Here is a 20,163-nt window from a genome sequence, read left to right as displayed (position 1 = left end):
ATATATATATATATATATATATATATATATATATATATATATATATATATATATATATATATATATGTATATATCTAAGCAAACTTGTTCAATTAACATGCCAAATACAGAAGTCGCCAAAATAAATGACGTGTGGGCGTCTGTTGGCAAATCCATTGAGATGTTTGGAAGACTCAATTTGAACATACAGAAACATAATTCAAATGAACACAAAAACAACATGTATTTGCCGTTTTAAATCACTGTTTCCTGTAGGGAGTTGTTAGGTTTTGAAATGTTTCAATTTGAAACACACATATATCAAATTTGAATCGTTGAACATTTTTTAGGCATCCAACAAACAAAATGTTTTAGTTTTTTGTTTTCTTTAGTGCTGCACTTGCTCAAGCATTTCCGAACAGCGTCGTCTCGGATTCCAATCTTGCCAGAATTGGAATATTTAGTCATCTCGTATCATCAATTGTGTTCACAAAAAGTGTTCACACGGTCCAGAGGATGTCTGGCTGCGAATGGGACGATGAGACTGACGAGGTGGACGATTGGATTCACATCAGTTACGACGGAGAAGACTTCCTGTCGTTTGACTTGCAGACGCTGAGATGGATCGCAGTCCAGCCGCAAGCTTTCCCCAGCAAACTCCATTGGGACCAACGGGACTTCGCTCTTCAATACAAGAAGCATTACCATACCAAGGAATGTCCTTCTTACTTGAAGAAGCACGTGAGCAATGGGAGGGACGTCCTGATGAGAACAGGTAGCAGCACGCCCCCTGGAGCAACACGGCGGCCATTGCAAGCTGCACTCGCTGCCTTCCCCTCACACATTCTCCATCTTTCTCCTCTCACACATTCCATCTTCAATCATTTCACGCTCCTTCTCTTTAACTTTCCCCATTTTTACGCATGTCACACAGATGATCCATCTTTTGCACTCTCACACCTGCACTCCATCATTCTCCTCTCACACTAGCTTTGCTTTGGTCCTCTCACACATTCTCTCTATTGGTCATTCTCTGACACTTTTTATCCATCTGTCATTCTTTCCATCTTTTGTCCTATCACACATTCTGGTCATTTTTTCTTCTCTCACACATCCTCTCCATCATTCGTTCTCTCGCCGTTGGTCCTCTGGCACATTGTGGCCGCCTCTCCCCGCGCAGAGCTCCCGGCGGTGTCCCTGCTGCAGAAGACGCCGTCCTCTGCCATCACCTGCCACGCCAGCGGGTTCTACCCCTCCAGAGCCGCCCTTTTCTGGAGGAAGGACGGCGAGGAGCTCCACGAGGACGTGGAGATGGGAGAGACCCTCCCCAACCACGACGGAACCTTCCAGACGACGGCCCACCTGAAAGCGCAGCTGGCGGCCGAGGACGAGGGCCGCTACGAATGCGTCTTCCAGCTGTCGGGCGTCAAGGACGACATGGTCACCAAGCTGGACGGAAGGAGCATCCTGAGCAACGCGCGCATCATCGCAGGTGAGAATCCTCGCCTGATGTCGTCCTTCTCACCTCTTCCTCTTGGCTCTCGTCCAGAGGAAGAAGTCGGGAAGACGACGCTGGCCGTCGCTGTCCCCTTGGCGCTCCTCGCTCTGCTGGCTCTGCCGCTGCTCGCGCTCCTCTTTGTCAAGCGGCACACAAGCCGAGCGGGTGCAGGTGAGCCACGCCAATGTGTGCCTGCCGCCGCCGCCGCCGCCGTGCACGATTTGGGACCAAAACAAACGGACACTTTCTTCCTCTTTTTCCCTAGCATCCAAGTACACCGCAGCTTGTAAGTCAAACGCTTCCTGTCAAGCTCTGATGTCCAGCTTTGCTGCAAAGCGGTCTTCGTCTCTCGCTGTCTTTGCAGCTGCCCACGCCCCTTCGGAGCTCGCCCCCGGGCCCGCTTCCGAGTGAGACGCGAGTGAGTTAGCTGACGCGGCCTCCGCGCGGTCTCGGGGCTCTTTCGCTGTGGATTCATGCGCTCGTCTTCCTCCAGGTGGCGCGTCCATCGCTTTCCCATCACGCTTGGGTTTCAAAACAGATTGCATTTAGTCCTCATGGTGGGAACTGTTAAATCACAAATGTTTTCACTTGCCTTTGTGTTGTGGAGGAGCTTTGTTTGAGTTGATCGGTGTTATGATAAGGGTTGGGCATCGAGAATCGGGCATCGAGTGGAACCGGATCCATTAGTCCACTTCTCCCGGAACCGTTCAGATTTTTGAATGTCGGTGCTAAGTTTCGATTCCTAGTTAGCCGCCCGGAAGAGCTACGAACGAAGTACGACCGATTAAAAAAAATAAGTAAATACTTCTCTTTTTTTAAGTGTGCGCGCGCATGGCGCGCAGCCCCGGGCTCCTGCCCCCGAAGCTGCGTCGCAATAGCACAGAAGCTCGCCCCCACTGGAGCTGCCGTGGTCCTCTCGGTCAGCCCCTCCGCTCGCTTCGTACCGGATAGCAAGCGTGGGCCGCGGCGCCGGCGACTCTGGGCGTGCATTCGGCACTGCCCACGGATCTCCCCAGCAGCCGCTGCAGTGGCAGCAGTCGCCCTTCGCGGGGTCGGTGATCCTGCCCGGGCCCGCCCGGATGGTTCATTCGGCTGACGCCTAGCCATGGAACTGACGCGATGCAGCTTATGACCCAAAAGTCAGAATCGGCTAAGTACGTCTAATTGCAACATTGAACCAACAAGTTCAACACACAAATGCACATATCCAACTAATATTTAGCTTATAGCATACGCAGCTGCAGCATATACATACACACTGTACACATATGCATCATATGTTTACATACACTGCTTAGATTAGCTAGACTTTCCTTCCTTCCTTGTGTTTGTCATATATATTTTTTTTCTAAAGCAAGACAAGGTTAGCTAATCAATTGGTGTTCAGTAGCATGTTTTCAGTAACAGCTGCATTATTGTATTGTCTTGTGAAAAATAATACAAAAGATTTCCATCCATCCATTATCTGTACCGCTTCTCCTCACAAGGGTCGCGGGGCGTGCTGGAGCCTATCCCAGCTGTCTTTGAGCAGTAGGCGGGGGACACCCCGAATTGGTTGCCAGCCAATCGCAGGGCACACAGAGACAAACAAACATTCGCACTCACAATCACACTTAGGGGCAATTTAGAGTATCCAATCAACTTACCATGCATGTTTTTGGAATGTGGGAGGAAACCGGAGTACCCGGAGAAAACCCACGCAGGTACGGGGAGAACATGTAAACTCCACACAGGGAGGCCGGAGCCGGGATCGAACCCACGACCTCTGAACTGTGAGGCGGACGTGCTAACCAGTCGACCTATACAAAAGATTTATTAGAATAAATATACTGGTTAAAAACAGCCCTTTGAATAATCCATGGTAAATTTCACGAATAGTAAAAAGTTCTGAAATTGAAGAACAGAGAAGTTCATGTGATTTGTCCAAGAATAACTCCTTTTTTTTTTTTGTTTTGTTAAGAATCGGAATCGAGAATCGTTAGGAACCGGAATCGAATCAAAGAATCGGAACCGGAATCGTCCAAATTCAAACGATGCCCAACCCTAGTTATGATATGTGTCTGGGTTTGGGTCATTCCCTCCTTTATGTTGCTCGTCGCTTTGTCCTTTATTTGGTCATGTTGGACGTGTTTTTTCTGTGTGTAAGCTGGAGTTACCCACTTACACGTTGTCAGAACGTATTGCCTTCCATGCCCTGTTCTGCCTTGCTCTGAATTTTTGCACATCAAGAATTGTCAGAACTTGCTCTGAATTTTTGCACATCAAGAATTTTACTTTTCTACTTTTTGTCTCCTGTCTGCTTTTGGGTCCAATTCCTGCTCCACCCGTGACAGTACGTTCTGACCAGTCATGGACTCAGCAGACTCAAATAACGCATTCCAACAAGGTGCTCTGCTCAGCACACATGATCAACTCCTGAAGAAGGAAGGTTACGGACTCTATTCAGAACCTTCACCCAGCGATCAACTAAGCACTTCATCACCTACTCTAGCCCAGCCTCACACCTCCAGTCAGGGAGCGATCGACTCACCGACCAATGCGGTGTCTTTTCAACCTTCCCTCACCTGAGCATTACTCAGGAGAGGTAGGAGCTTGTGGTTGATTCCTGTTGAAATGTTCCTTGGTTTTTGGGTAACAACCTAGCGCATATTCGGACGGTCGCGCCAAGTTGGCCTATGTGATTAACTTGAAGAGCAGGGCAGTGGGCCAATTCCTTGTGGGAGTCAAAGTCAGAGACACTGAAATCATTTGCTTCTTTTTCTGAGGAGATGTGCAGAGTCTTCGATCAGCCTTTCATTAATCAGTCATCAGGCAAATGGATTACGTCATTACATCAGGGCTCTCAGTCTGCTGTGGATTATGCCATCGAGTTCAGGATTTTAGCTTCTGAAAGTGGATGGAATGAGGCCGGACAAAAAAAACAGCTTTTGTATGTGAATTGTCCGAGGAGCTTCAAGATCAGCTGTCTACTCGGGATGAGCCAGAGTCTCTTGAGCAGTTAGCGATTCGGATTGACAATCACATCAGGGTGGGTGTCCGCTGATAGTGTAGTGGTACACACGCCTGAGTTGTGTGCGGGCAGCGTGGGATCGATTCCCGCTCAGCGACAGTGTCTATGCGTGCCCTGCGACTGGCTGGCGACCAGTTCGGGGTGTAGTCTGCCTTCGCCCGTTGACGGCTGGGATAGGCTCCAGCAACTCCCCGCGACCCTGTATAGGAGAAGCGCTTTGGAAGATGACATGACATGACATCAGGGTGGGTAGGGGGGGGTACTGTTATGATACTGTGTCTGAGTTTGGGTCATGCCCTCCCTTATGTTGCCAGTCGCTTTGTCCTTTATTTGGTCACAAAGAGTTGTGCGTGTAAGATGGAGTTACTCACTTAAACGTTGTCAGAACGTTTTGCCTTCCATGCCCTGCACTGCCTTGCTCTGAATTTTTGCATATAAGGGATTTTACTTTTTTTATTTTTGTCTCCTGTCTGCTTTTGGGTCCAATTCCTGCTCCACCCGTGACAATCGGGTCCCTTTCTTATTTCTGTCTTGAACTTTTTGTCCGTTTTGATTTGGATCAAATCAACACCTTTTTTTGTACCAAGCAGTTCACTCGCTGCAGTGGGTTGATGTCACATTTTTGGATTGCTGGTTTGCCTCCCCTCTCATCCTCAAACTCTTTGACACCTAGAAAAATGAAGATGAAATTGAATCTGAAGAAATTCTTACTGTAGCTTTCTAAGTAGCTTCAACACTCAAATACAGTAATGTAGTCGGCCCAAGTGTTCATCAAAAACAGCTGGGCAGTGACCCTCCGCCCGGTTTCCGTCCTGCATATTCAATCAACCCACGTGGTGCCAGTCGGTCGGAGTCAGCCAACCGGCGTCGAGGACGGACTTTACCAATACCGCGTCACATGCAGGTGCCACACTACTGACACGCGGTCCAGTAAGGAAACAATAAAAAATAAAAGGGTGTGGTGTACCTTGCGGTCCCACAGACACAATGACGTGTCCCATATTCTTTTTATTTCACCGATGACAACGCTGGCCGTGTGTGTGTGTGTCAGTTGTTTTTGTTTGATATTTTTTCTTTGGTTGGCGGCGTGTCTGGTCGTGTGGCACCTGCCTGTGACGTAAAGACGTAAAAGACGTAAAGATTATGTTCGGCTGTTGGCTGTCGGCGGCGAAGGACGGGTTGGGGCCACGTGGGTCCATTGAATATGCAGGACGGAAACCGGGGACGGATTGTCGCTGCCCAGTTATGTCAAAAACGATGCAGAGGCTTTATTTCCCATTGTGAGTACACAGTATGCACAGTTTGAACATTCACTCGCAAAAAAAAATACTACTTCATAGGGATGTAACGATTCACTTAAGCCCCGATTCGATTTTCAGTTCCCGATTTTCGATTCGAAAAAATCACTACCATGCTTGTCCCTGTGCGCTCGTGCGGTGCTGCAGCCATCCACAAACGCAATATGCAATGATGTTTGGTGCAAGCGTATCAAGTAGGGCTGCCACAAACGATTATTCTCCAATTCGACTAATCACCAACAGTAGTCGCGATTAGTCGACTAATCAAATAATGTGAAAATCGCAGCATCATCGCACCAGGCTCTAATATAAGCATCTGTAGTTTACAGCCTCAATTCTTTAGGGCAGGGGTGCTCAATCCCGGTCTTCAAGAGCCCCTATCCAGCCTGTTTGCCGTCTCTCCCTGCCTGCAACACACCTGATGTAATTGATCCGCTCATCACCAAGCTTTGCAAAAGCCTGATAACGATTGTGATCATTTGTATCAAGTGTGTTTAGGTAGGGAAAGATGGAAACAAGCTGGATAGGGATCCTTGATGACCTGGATTGAGCACCCCTGCTTTAGTAGGGTATGTTCAAAAGAATAATAAAGGCAATCAAGGTGAAAGTACATTCAACTTGTTTTAAACTTTGCAGCTCGTACCAGCATTCCTGGCATGTTTATAAACGATGGAGTAGTTGAAGTTGAAGGCGACACAGTGGCCTTCATTTTTTTTTTTTGCCATAAATGATTAGTGCATTTTAATTTGGAACCAAAAACTATACACAATGCTGAGTTGCACCACTACGAAACTATACCTATAAATACTAAAAACAATACCTGTAAACATATTTCACTTTTCCTGGCCACCAAGAATTTTTTTTCATGTAGAGTTAAATCAAATGAGTAAACTTAGGGAAAAGCACTGTGCCAAATAAAACTAAACTAAACACTTGGATTTGTATTTGATTCCACTTTATTTAAGATTAATCCAAATTATTTTGTTTTGCTTCTCTAATGTGAATAATTTAATCTACACATTCAAAATTTGGTATGCACCCGGAATGGAAAAAAACGTAAAAGATTAGGAGGAACATAATTTTTTTAGCACTCTAAATAGGTATATTTGAACGTCCTAGGTATCTTTTATTGTTAGGTGTTGCCATTCAGGGTTTGAGGAAAATAGGTCATGTTGCGTTAACTTTGAGTGGTGAGATTTCCGAGTCCATAAACGCAACACTCGGTTCGACGTGGTCGCAGTGTGATCATGAGGCAGCACGTCCTCTCGTGCTGTTTGATGTCAACCGTGGGTATACCAAAACGGTGTTTTGGATTCTAGAAAAAGTCAGTTTGCTGACAAATGCCTCCATAATCCGTAGTAGACGCTACAAAATGTTAGTGTACCACAACAGGACCTGCGTGCGGCGTTCCATCAGACACGGCACACGGGAGCCTGTGAACCAACTCCAGCTATCGTCCAGAAACGACGGTTCCAATGTGAGAAATAAAATCGGAAAAAGGGAGATAGATTTACATCGTTTTAAGTCATTTTATGAAATGTGACTTTCGGATTCTGTTGTTAACTTTCACTCGGGTGGCCTTGACTCCATTACCCACAATGCTTCTGTTTGATGACCCGGATTACCATTAATCCTGCACATGTTGCAGACAGGCATGGCAAGAGAGATATCTATTCTATTCCTGATCTATTCCTAGACCCAGTCTTTATACATGCATCAAAAGTGGAAGTGTAAAGATGTCTTCGTCTGGTTGATCCAGTGTCCACTGACGTCCTTATTGTCATGCAGAATGATGGTCGTTGCCATGGCCTCAGTTGAAAGTGGTAGACTTGTGGTTTTGCAGAAGTGCTTCGTAGCGACGGTTATTTCCAACAAATGTTTCCTGTAACCTGCATGTGCACTCTACAGGAAACTCGCATCAGTACATTTTCACACCTCCTATTCACTTTACTTCATCTTTATTGCAAGACAGCATTATTGTTTAAAGTCTAAAAACAGTTTGATTTAACTTTTAATTCTAAAACGAAAAAGATTCCCGGAAGTTGTCACCAACAGCATTTCTCTTACTGAACCAGGAGATGGCGAAAGCGTAGCGCCTGAGAAAATAGGTGGTATCCACTGTTAAATAAAGAAATAAGGAAAATAATACATTAAATGAAATAAGAAAATGTGTAGTAATAACAACAACAACAACATTAATAATAAAATAAAACTTTAATTTAATTAAAATTAACTCATAAAAATCAGAAATTGTTTTTTTAACTGTGGCTTTATTTAAAAATAATAATAAAGTCATGAAACGTGCCTGGACAAAAATGGTGGTACCCCTAGAAAAGATTGAAAATAATTTGACCAAAGGGACATGTTACACGAAGTTGTGTCGTCAAATTATCACACTTGTCTTCCAACTTGTAAGCAGTCAGTTGGCCAACATTTTTGGGCCTACAGGCTCCATTGCAAACATGGGGGTGGGGGGCGACCAACATTCCCGCCTGGGCGATGACACACATTTTGGCCATATATGCTCCACTACTAAATTAAATGAATAAACACAGTTTTATTTATACATAAATAAGTAAATAAATACATACATAAGCATGCACCGTATGTATGTATGTGTGTGCATGTATGTATGTATGTATGTATGTATGTATGCACTGTATGGATGTATTTTTGCAGCCCGGTACCAAATGGCGGTCCGCAGACTGGTGATTGAGGTCCACTACATTTAGGGATGAGTGTATTGAGTTGGTCGCTATTGTGAAAAGTCCACCGACAAGGAGATGTCGGACTCTGTGATCCAGCCCATTTCAAACAAACAAACAAACAAACAAACAAACAGACCCAACCCAACCCTTTGCTTATGTTTTGCTCACAATTTGTGCTCACTGGTTTGCAAATACAATAGGCCTGTGTGGAACATCCATCTATCCACCCCACATTTTTGTCTAGGCTCGTTTCACCAGTTAATTTTAGATAAATCTGCTGAACCACAATTCATGAGCAATGTCTGATTTTCAATGGTTAGTTTTAACTAACTTGTCATTTACAATAATAATAATAATAACAATAAGAATAAAAGCAAACTTTTTACGCGTGTCTTACTCGTTTCAGACGACATTCTAGAAAACCAGATGTATTTCAATTTTGGTGTTTCTGTTTTAAACACAATCAACAATCAAATAACCAGTCGATTTTCCATTTTTAATACCTGCCTCCATACCAAACATACCACCCAATGACCAAAAGAGACATGGACCGTACTAATCCAGACTCCAGTCCGGTAGGTGGGGGTAACGTACGTAATTCAATTCAACAAAGGATATACGTCAGAAGCGTGTTCAAATAGCATGCTTGCTAATCGTGCTCTCTCTTTCCGGTTGGTACGCCATCATGTAAGAGAACCTTAATGCTCTTCCTATAAGCACAATCTTATTGAAATCTCATGTTATACGTGTTCATCCTTTTATCAGGTGTTAGGTTTTGTGTGCACGTTGGATTTGTGAACAAGTGGCGAAGATTATTTGCCGACGGAGAAATTGTTTTCTTGACTTAAAACCACATATGTTGATGCTAATTGTCTCGGCATATTCTGAGTAAGCGGCGCTACGAAAATTGAATATTCCGCATTGTACGTTACTCTGAGGATAACATTCCTTGTTAAACTGGATGATTTCTGGCTAAAAGCGTCTTATTTGGTCATTGTACCTTTAACCGATTTGTGACCGACATCGCTATCCATGTCCAGCATAACGTACGTTACCAATAAAAGACAGATAACCCCCACCCAGTAAACCCAATGTCATTGCAAAGAGCTTGAATAAAGGAATAAAACGGTGTTCACATTTTGTCAACATGTTAAGAATTAAGGAAGTTGTGACATTTTCAAGACCTCAGAAATGACCACTTGTTTCAAAAGAAGTAATTTATTTTTATGCGGCACACTAAGCAAACGCAATGTTTCCTTAAGAAATTAATTGTAATTCCCCTAGTTAGTTAATGTCCCACTTTGATGTGGCAATGCGCATTTAAGTTTCCATCTGACTGGTCAAATTCAGATAAAAGCATACGATTCCATGACATTATTGCATGTCTCTGCGGTATATATATTGCTTAAACATTATCACGATATTTTTTTCGATATATAGTGCAGCCCTATCCTATATACATTTGCGTATTATTCTTTTTTTCAATATCCACAATCATTCCTATCAACCAGGTTGAACACAGTTTAACTTAAGTTAAAGTGAGTTTTACTAAATTGAGATGAATTTTAAATGTTGCAAGACAGCTCTGCTTAATATAAAAAACTGATTAGCACATTTTAAACTTTGTTTTACTAATCTCTGATTAGAGCTAATATTAGATTAAATTAAAACTTGTTGAGTGTTTTTGCAATGCGATGTGCAGCTGCGTAGGGACATGTAGGAGTAAAGAGAAGTACAGTTTAGACAAGCATTGGGAATGACGGCGCTTGCCTTAAAATCCATCTCTGCAGTGCAACTCCCATCTGGCTGTTTCTTTGGCTACTGGGTTCCCACACCATCTCTGGCAACGGGCGGCTGTCTTATCCCGATGGACGGCAATCCTGCATCCCCACCATTCACATTTAGATGGCAAAACATTTTGGCACCCTATTACTATTTCCGGCTTCGTACAAATTGGATGCAACTTTGTTTGCATGTGCTCAAACCAAACTATCTTTCAGTGCTTTTTGGGCTGTGAAAGATAAACTATCATGCATGTATGCAAGGAACAGAAATACTGCATGAAAAGCATCAAATTGAAATCAAGACTGCAGAGGGGATTTCACTCATATCTAAAATAGATGAATAAAAATAGATCTAAAAACAGGCCTGCGTGACGTGATGGCACACAGCAAATGGAGTCTCAAATAATGGCAGACGCGAGTCCATTGTCACATACCTATAACGTGAAGCATAGGTCAGGAAATAGTGTCCGTTAAGACTTGCTAGTTATTTGATTAGTTGATACAATAGTTCCAGGAGTATAAAGGCTAGTCACTTGTGCAGCCAGGAATAATTATTATTCTTAAGAAAGTCAGAAGGAAGCTGTGATACTCTCTTGAATTCGAACAGTTATGTTCTTGAATGGATTTGTTGTTTGCAGATAAAACAACATGGGGGCATATCGCTATATGCAGGAGTTGTGGCGCAAGAAGCAGTCAGATGTGATGCGCTTCTTGCTTCGTGTGCGCTGCTGGCAGTACCGCCAACTGTCGAACCTTCACCGCGCACCAAGACCTACCAGACCTGATAAAGCCCGTAGGCTGGGTTACAAGGCCAAACAAGGTAAATGACATACATTGCTCACCTTGTCAATAAGTATGAAGTTTGTCTTCTGTGGAGTTAATTGAGTTGTGGTGCCGTTATATTAATCGTTGACAGTTTTTTGAAAGGTCCAGTCAATATGTCAGCACTGTGATTTATACATGGTTGTGGACTGATGCTTACTTAAGTAACAATGTAATATTTAAACCTGTTTATGATTTAGGGAATACTAATGTAACTTCTTGTGTTTCATTCAAACAGGTTATGTAATTTACCGTATCCGTGTGCGCCGTGGTGGTCGTAAGCGCCCTGTGCCCAAAGGTGCCACGTATGGAAAACCAGTGCACCACGGTGTTAACCAGATCAAGTTTGCCCGCAGTTTACAGTCCACTGCTGAGGTATGTCCCCCCCCTAATTTTGACTGACACTCAAAACATGGTCCAAGATTTACTGCGGTTTAGGCAGAATATATCCACTTATTCCAGTCGGTTCTGATGTACACTGAGCAAAAATAACGTATCACTTGTTTATGCTCCCATTTTTTGTGAGCTGGACTCAAAGATCTAAAAGTTTTTCTACACGGACAAAACACCGTATCTGTCAAATTTCATTCACGAATCTAAATCTGTGTTAGTGAGCATTTATTTCTCCTTTGTCGAGATAATCCATACCAAATCACAGGTGTGGTATATCAAGATGCTGATTATTGCACAGCTGTGCCTTGGGTTGGCCGCAATAAAAGACCACTCTGAAATGTGCAGATATGCATTATTGTGTGTGTGTGTGGGGGGGGCATAAAACAAGTCAGTGGGCCCACCATTTGTCTCACACAGTGCAATACGTATCCTTTGCATTACGGCGCTTTTCATGTAGCCCAGTTCTACACCGAGATGGCCTCGCGTGCTTTGCCCCGGATGGTCACTGTTCCATTAGACGTTTTCGGGGCCGAGCAGTTACAAAGGAACGTGGAAAATAGCTGAACCATATTTACAATTTCATATGTACCAATGGATGCATTTTTGATGATTAACGGTAAAAAAAAAAAAGTTTGCAAGTGCAATCAATTTTTTTCATCCATGGTACATATGAAATTTTAAACATGGTTCAGTATTATTGAAAGACACAATGTGCTGTATACACTGTATTATTGTCTTGATGGCGGCTGTCCTAAACCCGGAAATTGGTTTTATTTTATTTTTTTGGTCTGTGTGAATGCTTGTGTGCATTTGATGGGCTCTACTTTGAGACCTTGCCACAACATGCAACGGCAGTTCATATTTTGAATCGCCCCAAAAACAGTGGTCGAGACTTGCCACTTGTGAAATGTTATGACATTTTGCTAGTGTGAATAGTGCAGTTCAAGCTTGCACAGTTCAGTTGATCGCGCCCCCAACCCGCCGGGTGATAGGCCTAAGGAATCTCATCACGGAATCTCTCTGCATTGAACATGCCATCAATAAAATGCACTTGTGTTCGTTGCCCATAACAGCCCTGGTTGACATTCCTGCAGTCAGCATGCCAATTGTAAGATCCCTTAAAACTTGTGACATTTGTGGCTTTGCGGTGTGTCATAAAACTGCACATTTCAAAGTGGCTCTTTATTGTGGCAACATGTTTAATAATTATGCTGTCTAATCAGCATCCTGATGGTGCCACACCTGTGAGCTGGCATGGATTATTTTGACAAAGATGAAATGCTCACTACCACAGATTAATTTGTGAAAAAATATTTGAGGGAAATGGCCATTTGTGTGTGGAGGAAAAAGTCACATCTTTTGAGTCCAGCTCGCATTGCGTTTTTATTTTTGGTCAGTGTGGATTATGGGCGGAAACTTCCTGAAACAGCGGAAGTGCTTTTAGTTTCCCACAGTAGGGAGTAAGGTAGACTTTTATCAACCCTGCTACATTTATGCAAAGTACTTTTGGTAATGTAAACCAGCGTAGCAGCCTCAACTGCAACATCAGTGCTCTTATTGACCATGTAGCCACTATACAAATTCATACAGTCGAATTGACTGTCCAAGTCATCTTTCAATTACTAGGAGTAGGGCTGGGTGATGTCATTCTTGGATTGATATCTAGATATGATATTCGCAGTTCATACCCCTTATACAACCACAATCATCCACTATCGGTGGCACCAGACATGCCCCCTAAAGCCCCTATCCCACTGAGCGGCGAACATTTGCGAGTGTTTGCAAATGTTGCGTTCTCATCAGTGTTTGTTCAAGGTCGCAAATTTAGCGGCCGCGCAATCACGCTAAACAAGACGTTCGTCTGTACTTGTCGCGAGAGAATTTTTAACATGTTCAAAATGTCCTTGCGTCAAGGAAGAAACAGAAACTGTTGGCAAACGTCTGGAGAATTTTTGCCAAATGTTTAGCGAACATTTGCGACCTTGAACGAACCCTGACGTGAACACGCAATTTACTCCCTTTTCCAACAGATGCAAGTGTTCGCTGCTCAGTGGGAGAAAAAATCTCTATTGTCCCCAAATTATCGTTATTGAGTGTTTTTTTTGGGGGGGGGGGAATCAAAAAAGTCAATAACGATAATATGACGATATTCTACAAAAAATATTTTAAATCTGCACTTGCTTCAGAGAACAATTCTGGATAATGTTTGTGAACAATAGCTCTTGTATATATTTTAAATTGCTTAATACAGCTTCTGCAAAACATAACGGTATTCTACGGCAATATTTAACAATGAAGAACTAAAAATTGCCTCGTCTTAAATTGATTTATGGGAATGTTTACATTTAAATGTCTATTATTCCATAATGATATGACATGAATAATGACATTTTGAGCTGCAGTAATGTTTGTATATTTTTTTTTAATTAAGTACAGTTGGAACATCATTTGCAAATCATTGTATTGTTTTTATTTAACACAATGTGTCAATTTCATTGGAATTGGATTCGTACATTTTGGGGAAATTAGTTGTTTTTATTACAGAACTTTACGTCAATATATATTATCTCAATTGAATCTACTTTTATGGACGGAACACATTTTGGCAATAACATCAACAACAAGCACAAAAAAGCACCTACAAAAATGTAGGTTTCATTGCATAAAAAAAAAAGAACAATTGTATGTTATTGAATGAACCAGATAAACAAGCATTGTCATCTCATGAGCAGACTACTCATTGGTAGAGTTCTGTCATAAATACTATCTGCAAGAGGTGGGCGGTATATCGTTATCGATTTCATCGTCAATCTTGCTTTCACGTTGTGTAATTTTACATTGTCGAGTATTAACACTGCCTCTAAAAGCATAACGACTTGAGTCAGTCGACAGCCGCAAAGTATGAGGAAATGCTGAAAAATCAGTGTGTATTGAGGAAGCAAGTTGCCGAATCAGCGGGCAGGACCCAATCGCGTGACTCTGTCCGCTCTGCAGCGGAGCTGTTTCAAACAGGAGTGTCGAGCGCGAGTCCATGTCGTCCGTAGTCTAAATGGTTTGGGGTTGACGAGACAGTGGGAATAACATTGTTAGATGTGCCAAAACGGTCACCGTGAAGAGCAATTCTTTTGCACGACGAGCCATATGGATTACGAGGAAAATTTAGCGGCCGCGCAATCGCGCTAAACAAAAGCTTAGTAAACACACACATACTCAGAAGAGTCGCTGACTTGAACCAACAAATATAAACTTTATTTGTAAAATTTTGCGGCCGCGCAATCACGCTAAACAAGACTCACGCATACACACACACACTCAGTACTTCAGCGAGCAAGGCAAACGTGACATCGTGGATGCTCGGTTCACATTCATTTTACACGCTTGTAGTCCGCATCATTCATAACTAGCCTGTATTCCCGAGGAGTTTGTTGCGCAAAGTACGACGCGGCTTATTAGTGTGACGCCAGCATACACCCAAACAGGAATAAAGTCACAAGTCTCCATATCAAAGCGATGACTGAGTGGGAAAATGCACTTTTCGGTAAATTGCAGTTTTGCTATTCAACTTTATTCTGAATACGGTGGCCAATGTATGAGAATGTCTGTTGTCATGACGACGTCTTTTTTTCTCGCTGGGTGACACTTCGTCACACGTCACATATGAAATACATTTTTTCTCATTGTGATTGATGTAGTTAACAACTTTTTCTCATTCTGATTGCTCTCATAGTTGACAGTGGTACACTAGTACTAACTGCAGCTCAAAATGTCACATCATTATGGAATAACAGCAGAGGCATTTAAATGACATAAATATTCCCCAAAATCAATGTAAGTCTATACATAATTTTTTGTTAAATATTGTCGTGGAGTATCATTGTTTTGCAGAAGCTGTATTTAAGAGATGTTGTTCACAAACGCTGTCTATCCAGAATTGGTATGTGAAGCAAGTGCAGATTTAAAATATTTTTTGTAAAATATCGTCAAATTATCGTTAGCGAGTTTTTGGAAAAAATATCGTTTTTTTTTGTTTGTTTGTTTTCCCCATATCGCCCACCCCTACTATCATTATTTCCCAAAATAATTAATTTGTTTAACGTTTCAAATACATGAGAAGTGGACCTTGAAAAAAAAAAAAATGCCGCAGTGTCATTATACAAAACTCCACTGTTAAGTCCCCACAGGTCTCTGCGATTCCGCGATGGCGGAATTTGCCCCAGATTTCAAAGCTCTCCGCGAAATTTAAAGCAGTGGCCCTGCTTAGAAGTCCCTTCAAAAAAGTAGAGAAGAGTTAATTACCGGTGACCGACAGTATTAGCCGTAATTTAAATCTTGACTTATTAAAACCACTGTAAACCGGCAATTGGCCCATACATACAGTAAGTATTCCCACCTACGGACCTCTGTCAAACGGAAATTCCTTCACCAATAAAAACAACGTATGCATTAAATTTTCTACTCCTATATTACATTCACGACCGATTCCTGACAACGGAAGTTCCGGTATCCGGAACCAATAGCGAAGCCCGGAGTAGCGCAAACTCAAGCAGTCCCCGCTCTATGTTACGGAAAAACTTTGACTTCTCCGCCATCATCGGATCAAACGGAAATTCCCTCACTCGGAAAAAAAACATATGCATTAAATTTTCGACTACTATGCTACATTAACGATCGATTCCTTACAACGAAGTTCCAGTATTGTATCCGGAACCCGGAAGCCATAGCGAAGCCCGCATTTTCCACTCGATACTATGGAAAAACTTTGACCGCTCCGCCATTATCAGATAAAAAAATGGCGACATGTAAGTTACTTCTTTGGCACGCGTTTTTCTGAAATTGCAAAAGATTTCAAATGTATTCATTTACATTTTCGTCTGTAGCTCATGGCGTCCAAACGCAGAAGAACGGTAATGAGAGAATGAAATGCATCCGATTTAAGCGAAGCTGGACACAAAGTAAAAAACATCCAGGAGACACTTGGAGTCGAAAAAACTCAAATCTACGAGACTTTGAAAAACAAGGATTCAATTCTGGCTCAGTACGATTCCAGCAGTTTGCCTGCTCAAAGGAAATTGCTTGCGGCTCGACGGACAAAGTACAGTGGCGTAAATGAACGTGTCCTTTTGTATGCACAAGAATCACCAGACATCAACGGCACCGTTACTTGCAATTAGCAACAAAACTGTATGATACGCAGACAAACATTTTCATACAGCAAAGAATGAAGCCAACACAACAACTCCAAATAGACTAATTTTTTCCTAAGTCTGACAAAAGTCAACATTAAAATACAGTACAGTTTACTACTCTAGTTAAGTACAGTACTGTACTGCATTGGTGTTACAGTATATTTTTTTCAACAGGATCTGGACCATGTTTGTTATACTGTCCTGTATTTTGTTCATATACCTGTGCTTTATAGTGCAGTTTTTGTTTAATAAAATGTTTATTATTATATTGCCTGTGTTGTTAACTTGTTACACATGTATTTTGTTAACATACTTGCACGTTTATACAGGTCATGTACCGCAGTCGTTTCCCACATAAGGAAATTCCGTAATAAGGAAAGATTGGACAATGCAAATATGATTCCTCTCTAGAGAATACTTACTGTATTCCCAAATCATGGTTGACAAATTTTATTTTCACTGTCCAATAAATCGTTGGTGTGCTAGTTTTTATTTGGTTGGTTTGTATTATGACCTGAAAGGAAGACTCTCAACCAACTTTTTTTTTTTGTCTGTTGTAGGACCGTGCCGGCCGTCACTGTGGCGCCCTGAGAGTGTTGAACTCTTACTGGGTGGGTGAGGACTCCACCTACAAGTTCTTTGAGGTGATTTTGATCGACCCATTCCATAAGACTATTAGGCGCAACCCAGACACCCAATGGATCACAAAGGCTGTGCACAAGCACAGAGAGATGCGAGGCCTAACCTCTGCAGGAAAGAAGAGCCGTGGGCTGGGCAAGGGTCACAATTTCCACCAGACCATCGGAGGTTCCCGTCGTGCAGCATGGAAGCGGCGTAACACCCTGCAGCTGCACCGTTACCGTTAGAGCTCATGTCTCTGAATCTTTAAAAGAAAATAAAGAACTTGGCAACACGCTCTCTTGAGTGCTTTTTTTCTTGTGCAGATGCTTTCACTATAAACCACTGGTGAGGCCATTCCTTTCTTGGGTGACAATCAAAATTGTAGCACAAAGTGCATTTAACTTGAATTTTACTGGTTGGACATGCTCTGTTAACTAGCTAGTCGTCAGAAGCACACATTTCTAGCAGTTGACACTAATGACCTGGTAATGTTTCAGTTTAAAGCCTTATCTTTCAGATGTACATTAGACGAGTTGACCACGCGTTGATTATGTACGCCTCTTGAATTGCAGAGGCTTGTAATGGTGCGGAGCTAATGAACCAAGTTGGTAGGAGCTAGCGCTAGATACCGGTAATTGAATAGCGCAGATCTGTTGCTCAGTGGATCTGATAAATTGAAATGTCATGTGGAGTATTTTATGCCGAGGCAAAGTGGGTTTTTAAACAGGCGGGGCTGCAGAAAAACATGTCAAGTATTTTTCAGTGTTAAATGCTATCAGTATTTTTTCCAGATGTTCTCATTGCCATAATCTGCTAAATCTAGCGTTAATGTTTGCTAATCTGCCATCATGTAGATGTACATCTCCCCACAGCCACTTAGTCCAGCTCTTCCCGGCGAATCAAAGCGGTAATTACCAAGCCAGCGGGATACATTGGTTTTCTGAAAAGTAAAATCTCTAAACCTTAAAGTGGAAGTCAACCAGGGGCAGAGCTAAAACGTGGCTAATGGGTGGCTGTGGAAAAATCAGGGTGGGCCTGACTATTTCTTTCGTTGACCACAATCCTCCTATCTATCCATCCATCCATTATCTATACCGCTTATCCTCTCAAGGGTCGCGGGGCGTGCTGGAGCCTATCCCAGCAGTCTTCGGGCAGTAGGCGGGGGACACCCTGAATTGGTTGCTAGCCAATCGCAGGGCACACAGACAAACAAACATCCGCACTCACAATCACACCTAGGGGCAATTTAGAGTGTCCAATTAACCTACCAAGCATGTTTTTGGAATGTGGGAGGAAACTAGAGTACCCGGAGAAAACCCATGCAGGCACGGGGAGAGCATGCAAACTCCACACGGGGAGGCCGGGGCCGGGATCGAACCCACGACCTCTGAACTGTGAGGCGGACGTGCTAACCAGCCGAACACCGTGCCGCCTTCCTCCTATATATTCAAATAAAATGAATGATCAACTGAATAATATGAAGTTCAGATCTTCCTTTGACAACCACAATTGTGCCATTCTTAATATTCAATACAATAAAAGACACAAATTCAAAAATAATGTAATAATTTACAAAAAAATTAATGAAAGTAGTCCGCTGATAGTGTAGTGGTACACACGCCTGAGTTGTGTGCGGGCAGCGTGGGATCGATTCCCGCTCAGTGACAGTGTCTATGTGTGCCCCGCGACTGGCTGGCGACCAGTTCGGGGTGTATTCTGCCTTCGCCCATTGACGGCTGGGATAGGCTCCAGCAACTCCCCGCGACCCTATATAGGATAAGCGGTTTGGAAGATGCTTTGATGCTTTAATGAAAGTATATACTTTTTTCATGAATCTCATTTCGTGGGCAGTCTGTCAATCTGATGGGCCTTATGCACACCCAGGCCCACCCATGGCTCCGCCCCTGAAGTCGACCCAAACATTTTTGTCAAGAATATGTTCTATGCAGGCCCACTAGTTGAAACATGGCATTCTGAATAGTATTGCATTTGTGGAATATGAGTTAAACAGCGGCGGCACGGTGGTCGACTGGTTAGCACGTCCGCCTCACAGTTCAGAGGTCGTGGGTTCGATCCCGGCTCCAGCCTCTCTGGGTGGAGTTTACATGTTCTCCCCGTGCCTGCGTGGGTTCCCTCCAGGAACTCCGGTTTCCTCCCACATTCCAAAAACATGCATGGTGAGTTGATTGGACACTCTAAATTGCCCCTAGGTGTGATTGTGAGTGCGGATGTTTGTCTTTGTGTGCCCTGCGATTGGCTGGCAACCAATTCAGGGTGTCCGAAGACAGCTGGGATAGGCTCCAGCACGCCCCGCGACCCTTGTGAGGATAAGCGGTATAGATAATGGATGGAGTTAAACAGCAAAATGCACCCGTTTTTAGCCATCTCAGGGGGCCATTTTGTCACTTCTGTCGACTGAAAATGACACTGCAGATGCTCAGGGCTCAGATGACGACCAATCATGGCTCGGCTTCAGAAAACGGGTGAGATGTGATTGGTCGTTACCTGAGCCCTGAGACCCTGTTATGTCGTCTTCAGTCAACAGAAGTGAGGAAATGGCTGCCCCCAGACATGGCTAAAAATGGTATTCCACAAACGCAGTATTCATCAGAGTGCCTTGTTTCAACTAGTGGGCCTGCGGACAACATACTCTTGAAAAAAAAACCGTTTGGGTAAACTTCCCTTTACAGGCCACGTTTCCTCAAGGGCATCATGTCCAAAGTCTGGCCCGCGGTCAAATTTTATCCGGCCCGCAGGGCAGCCTCTGTCATAAAATGAATAGTCTGGCCCGTTGCCCCGTTGACAAAAGTATTACATGCACTCTAAATGCAACTTCACGTTTACACACAAGAGGGCAGCAGCAC

The 20,163-nt window shown here is 43.2% G+C and overlaps 2 protein-coding genes across 2 annotated transcripts; both read left to right on the top strand.

Moving 5' to 3' along the window:
• Positions 1 to 495: 495 nt before the first annotated feature.
• LOC147132649 (major histocompatibility complex class I-related protein 1-like) lies at positions 496 to 1,911 on the top strand. Its single transcript, XM_086013680.1, has 5 exons — positions 496 to 754; positions 1,160 to 1,471; positions 1,529 to 1,648; positions 1,743 to 1,763; positions 1,842 to 1,911. Exons 1-5 carry the CDS (start codon positions 496 to 498, stop codon positions 1,886 to 1,888), a joined length of 759 nt encoding a protein of 252 aa, XP_085869806.1. The 3' UTR covers positions 1,889 to 1,911.
• Positions 1,912 to 9,066: 7,155 nt separating this feature from the next.
• rpl15 (ribosomal protein L15) lies at positions 9,067 to 17,594 on the top strand. Its single transcript, XM_086013681.1, has 4 exons — positions 9,067 to 9,180; positions 10,916 to 11,097; positions 11,338 to 11,474; positions 17,239 to 17,594. The coding sequence occupies exons 2-4, from the start codon at positions 10,926 to 10,928 to the stop codon at positions 17,542 to 17,544; spliced, it is 615 nt and encodes a 204-aa protein (XP_085869807.1). The 5' UTR covers positions 9,067 to 9,180; positions 10,916 to 10,925; the 3' UTR covers positions 17,545 to 17,594.
• The last annotated feature ends 2,569 nt before the right edge of the window (positions 17,595 to 20,163 follow it).

This window comes from Filicampus tigris, chromosome 18, assembly GCF_054856515.1.
Source record: "Filicampus tigris isolate MCC_2025a chromosome 18, RoL_Ftig_1.0, whole genome shotgun sequence".
Classification (NCBI taxonomy): domain Eukaryota; kingdom Metazoa; phylum Chordata; class Actinopteri; order Syngnathiformes; family Syngnathidae; genus Filicampus; species Filicampus tigris.
The sequence above is the reverse complement of the archived record's forward strand: the minus strand, read 5'-3'. Positions and strand labels throughout refer to the sequence as shown.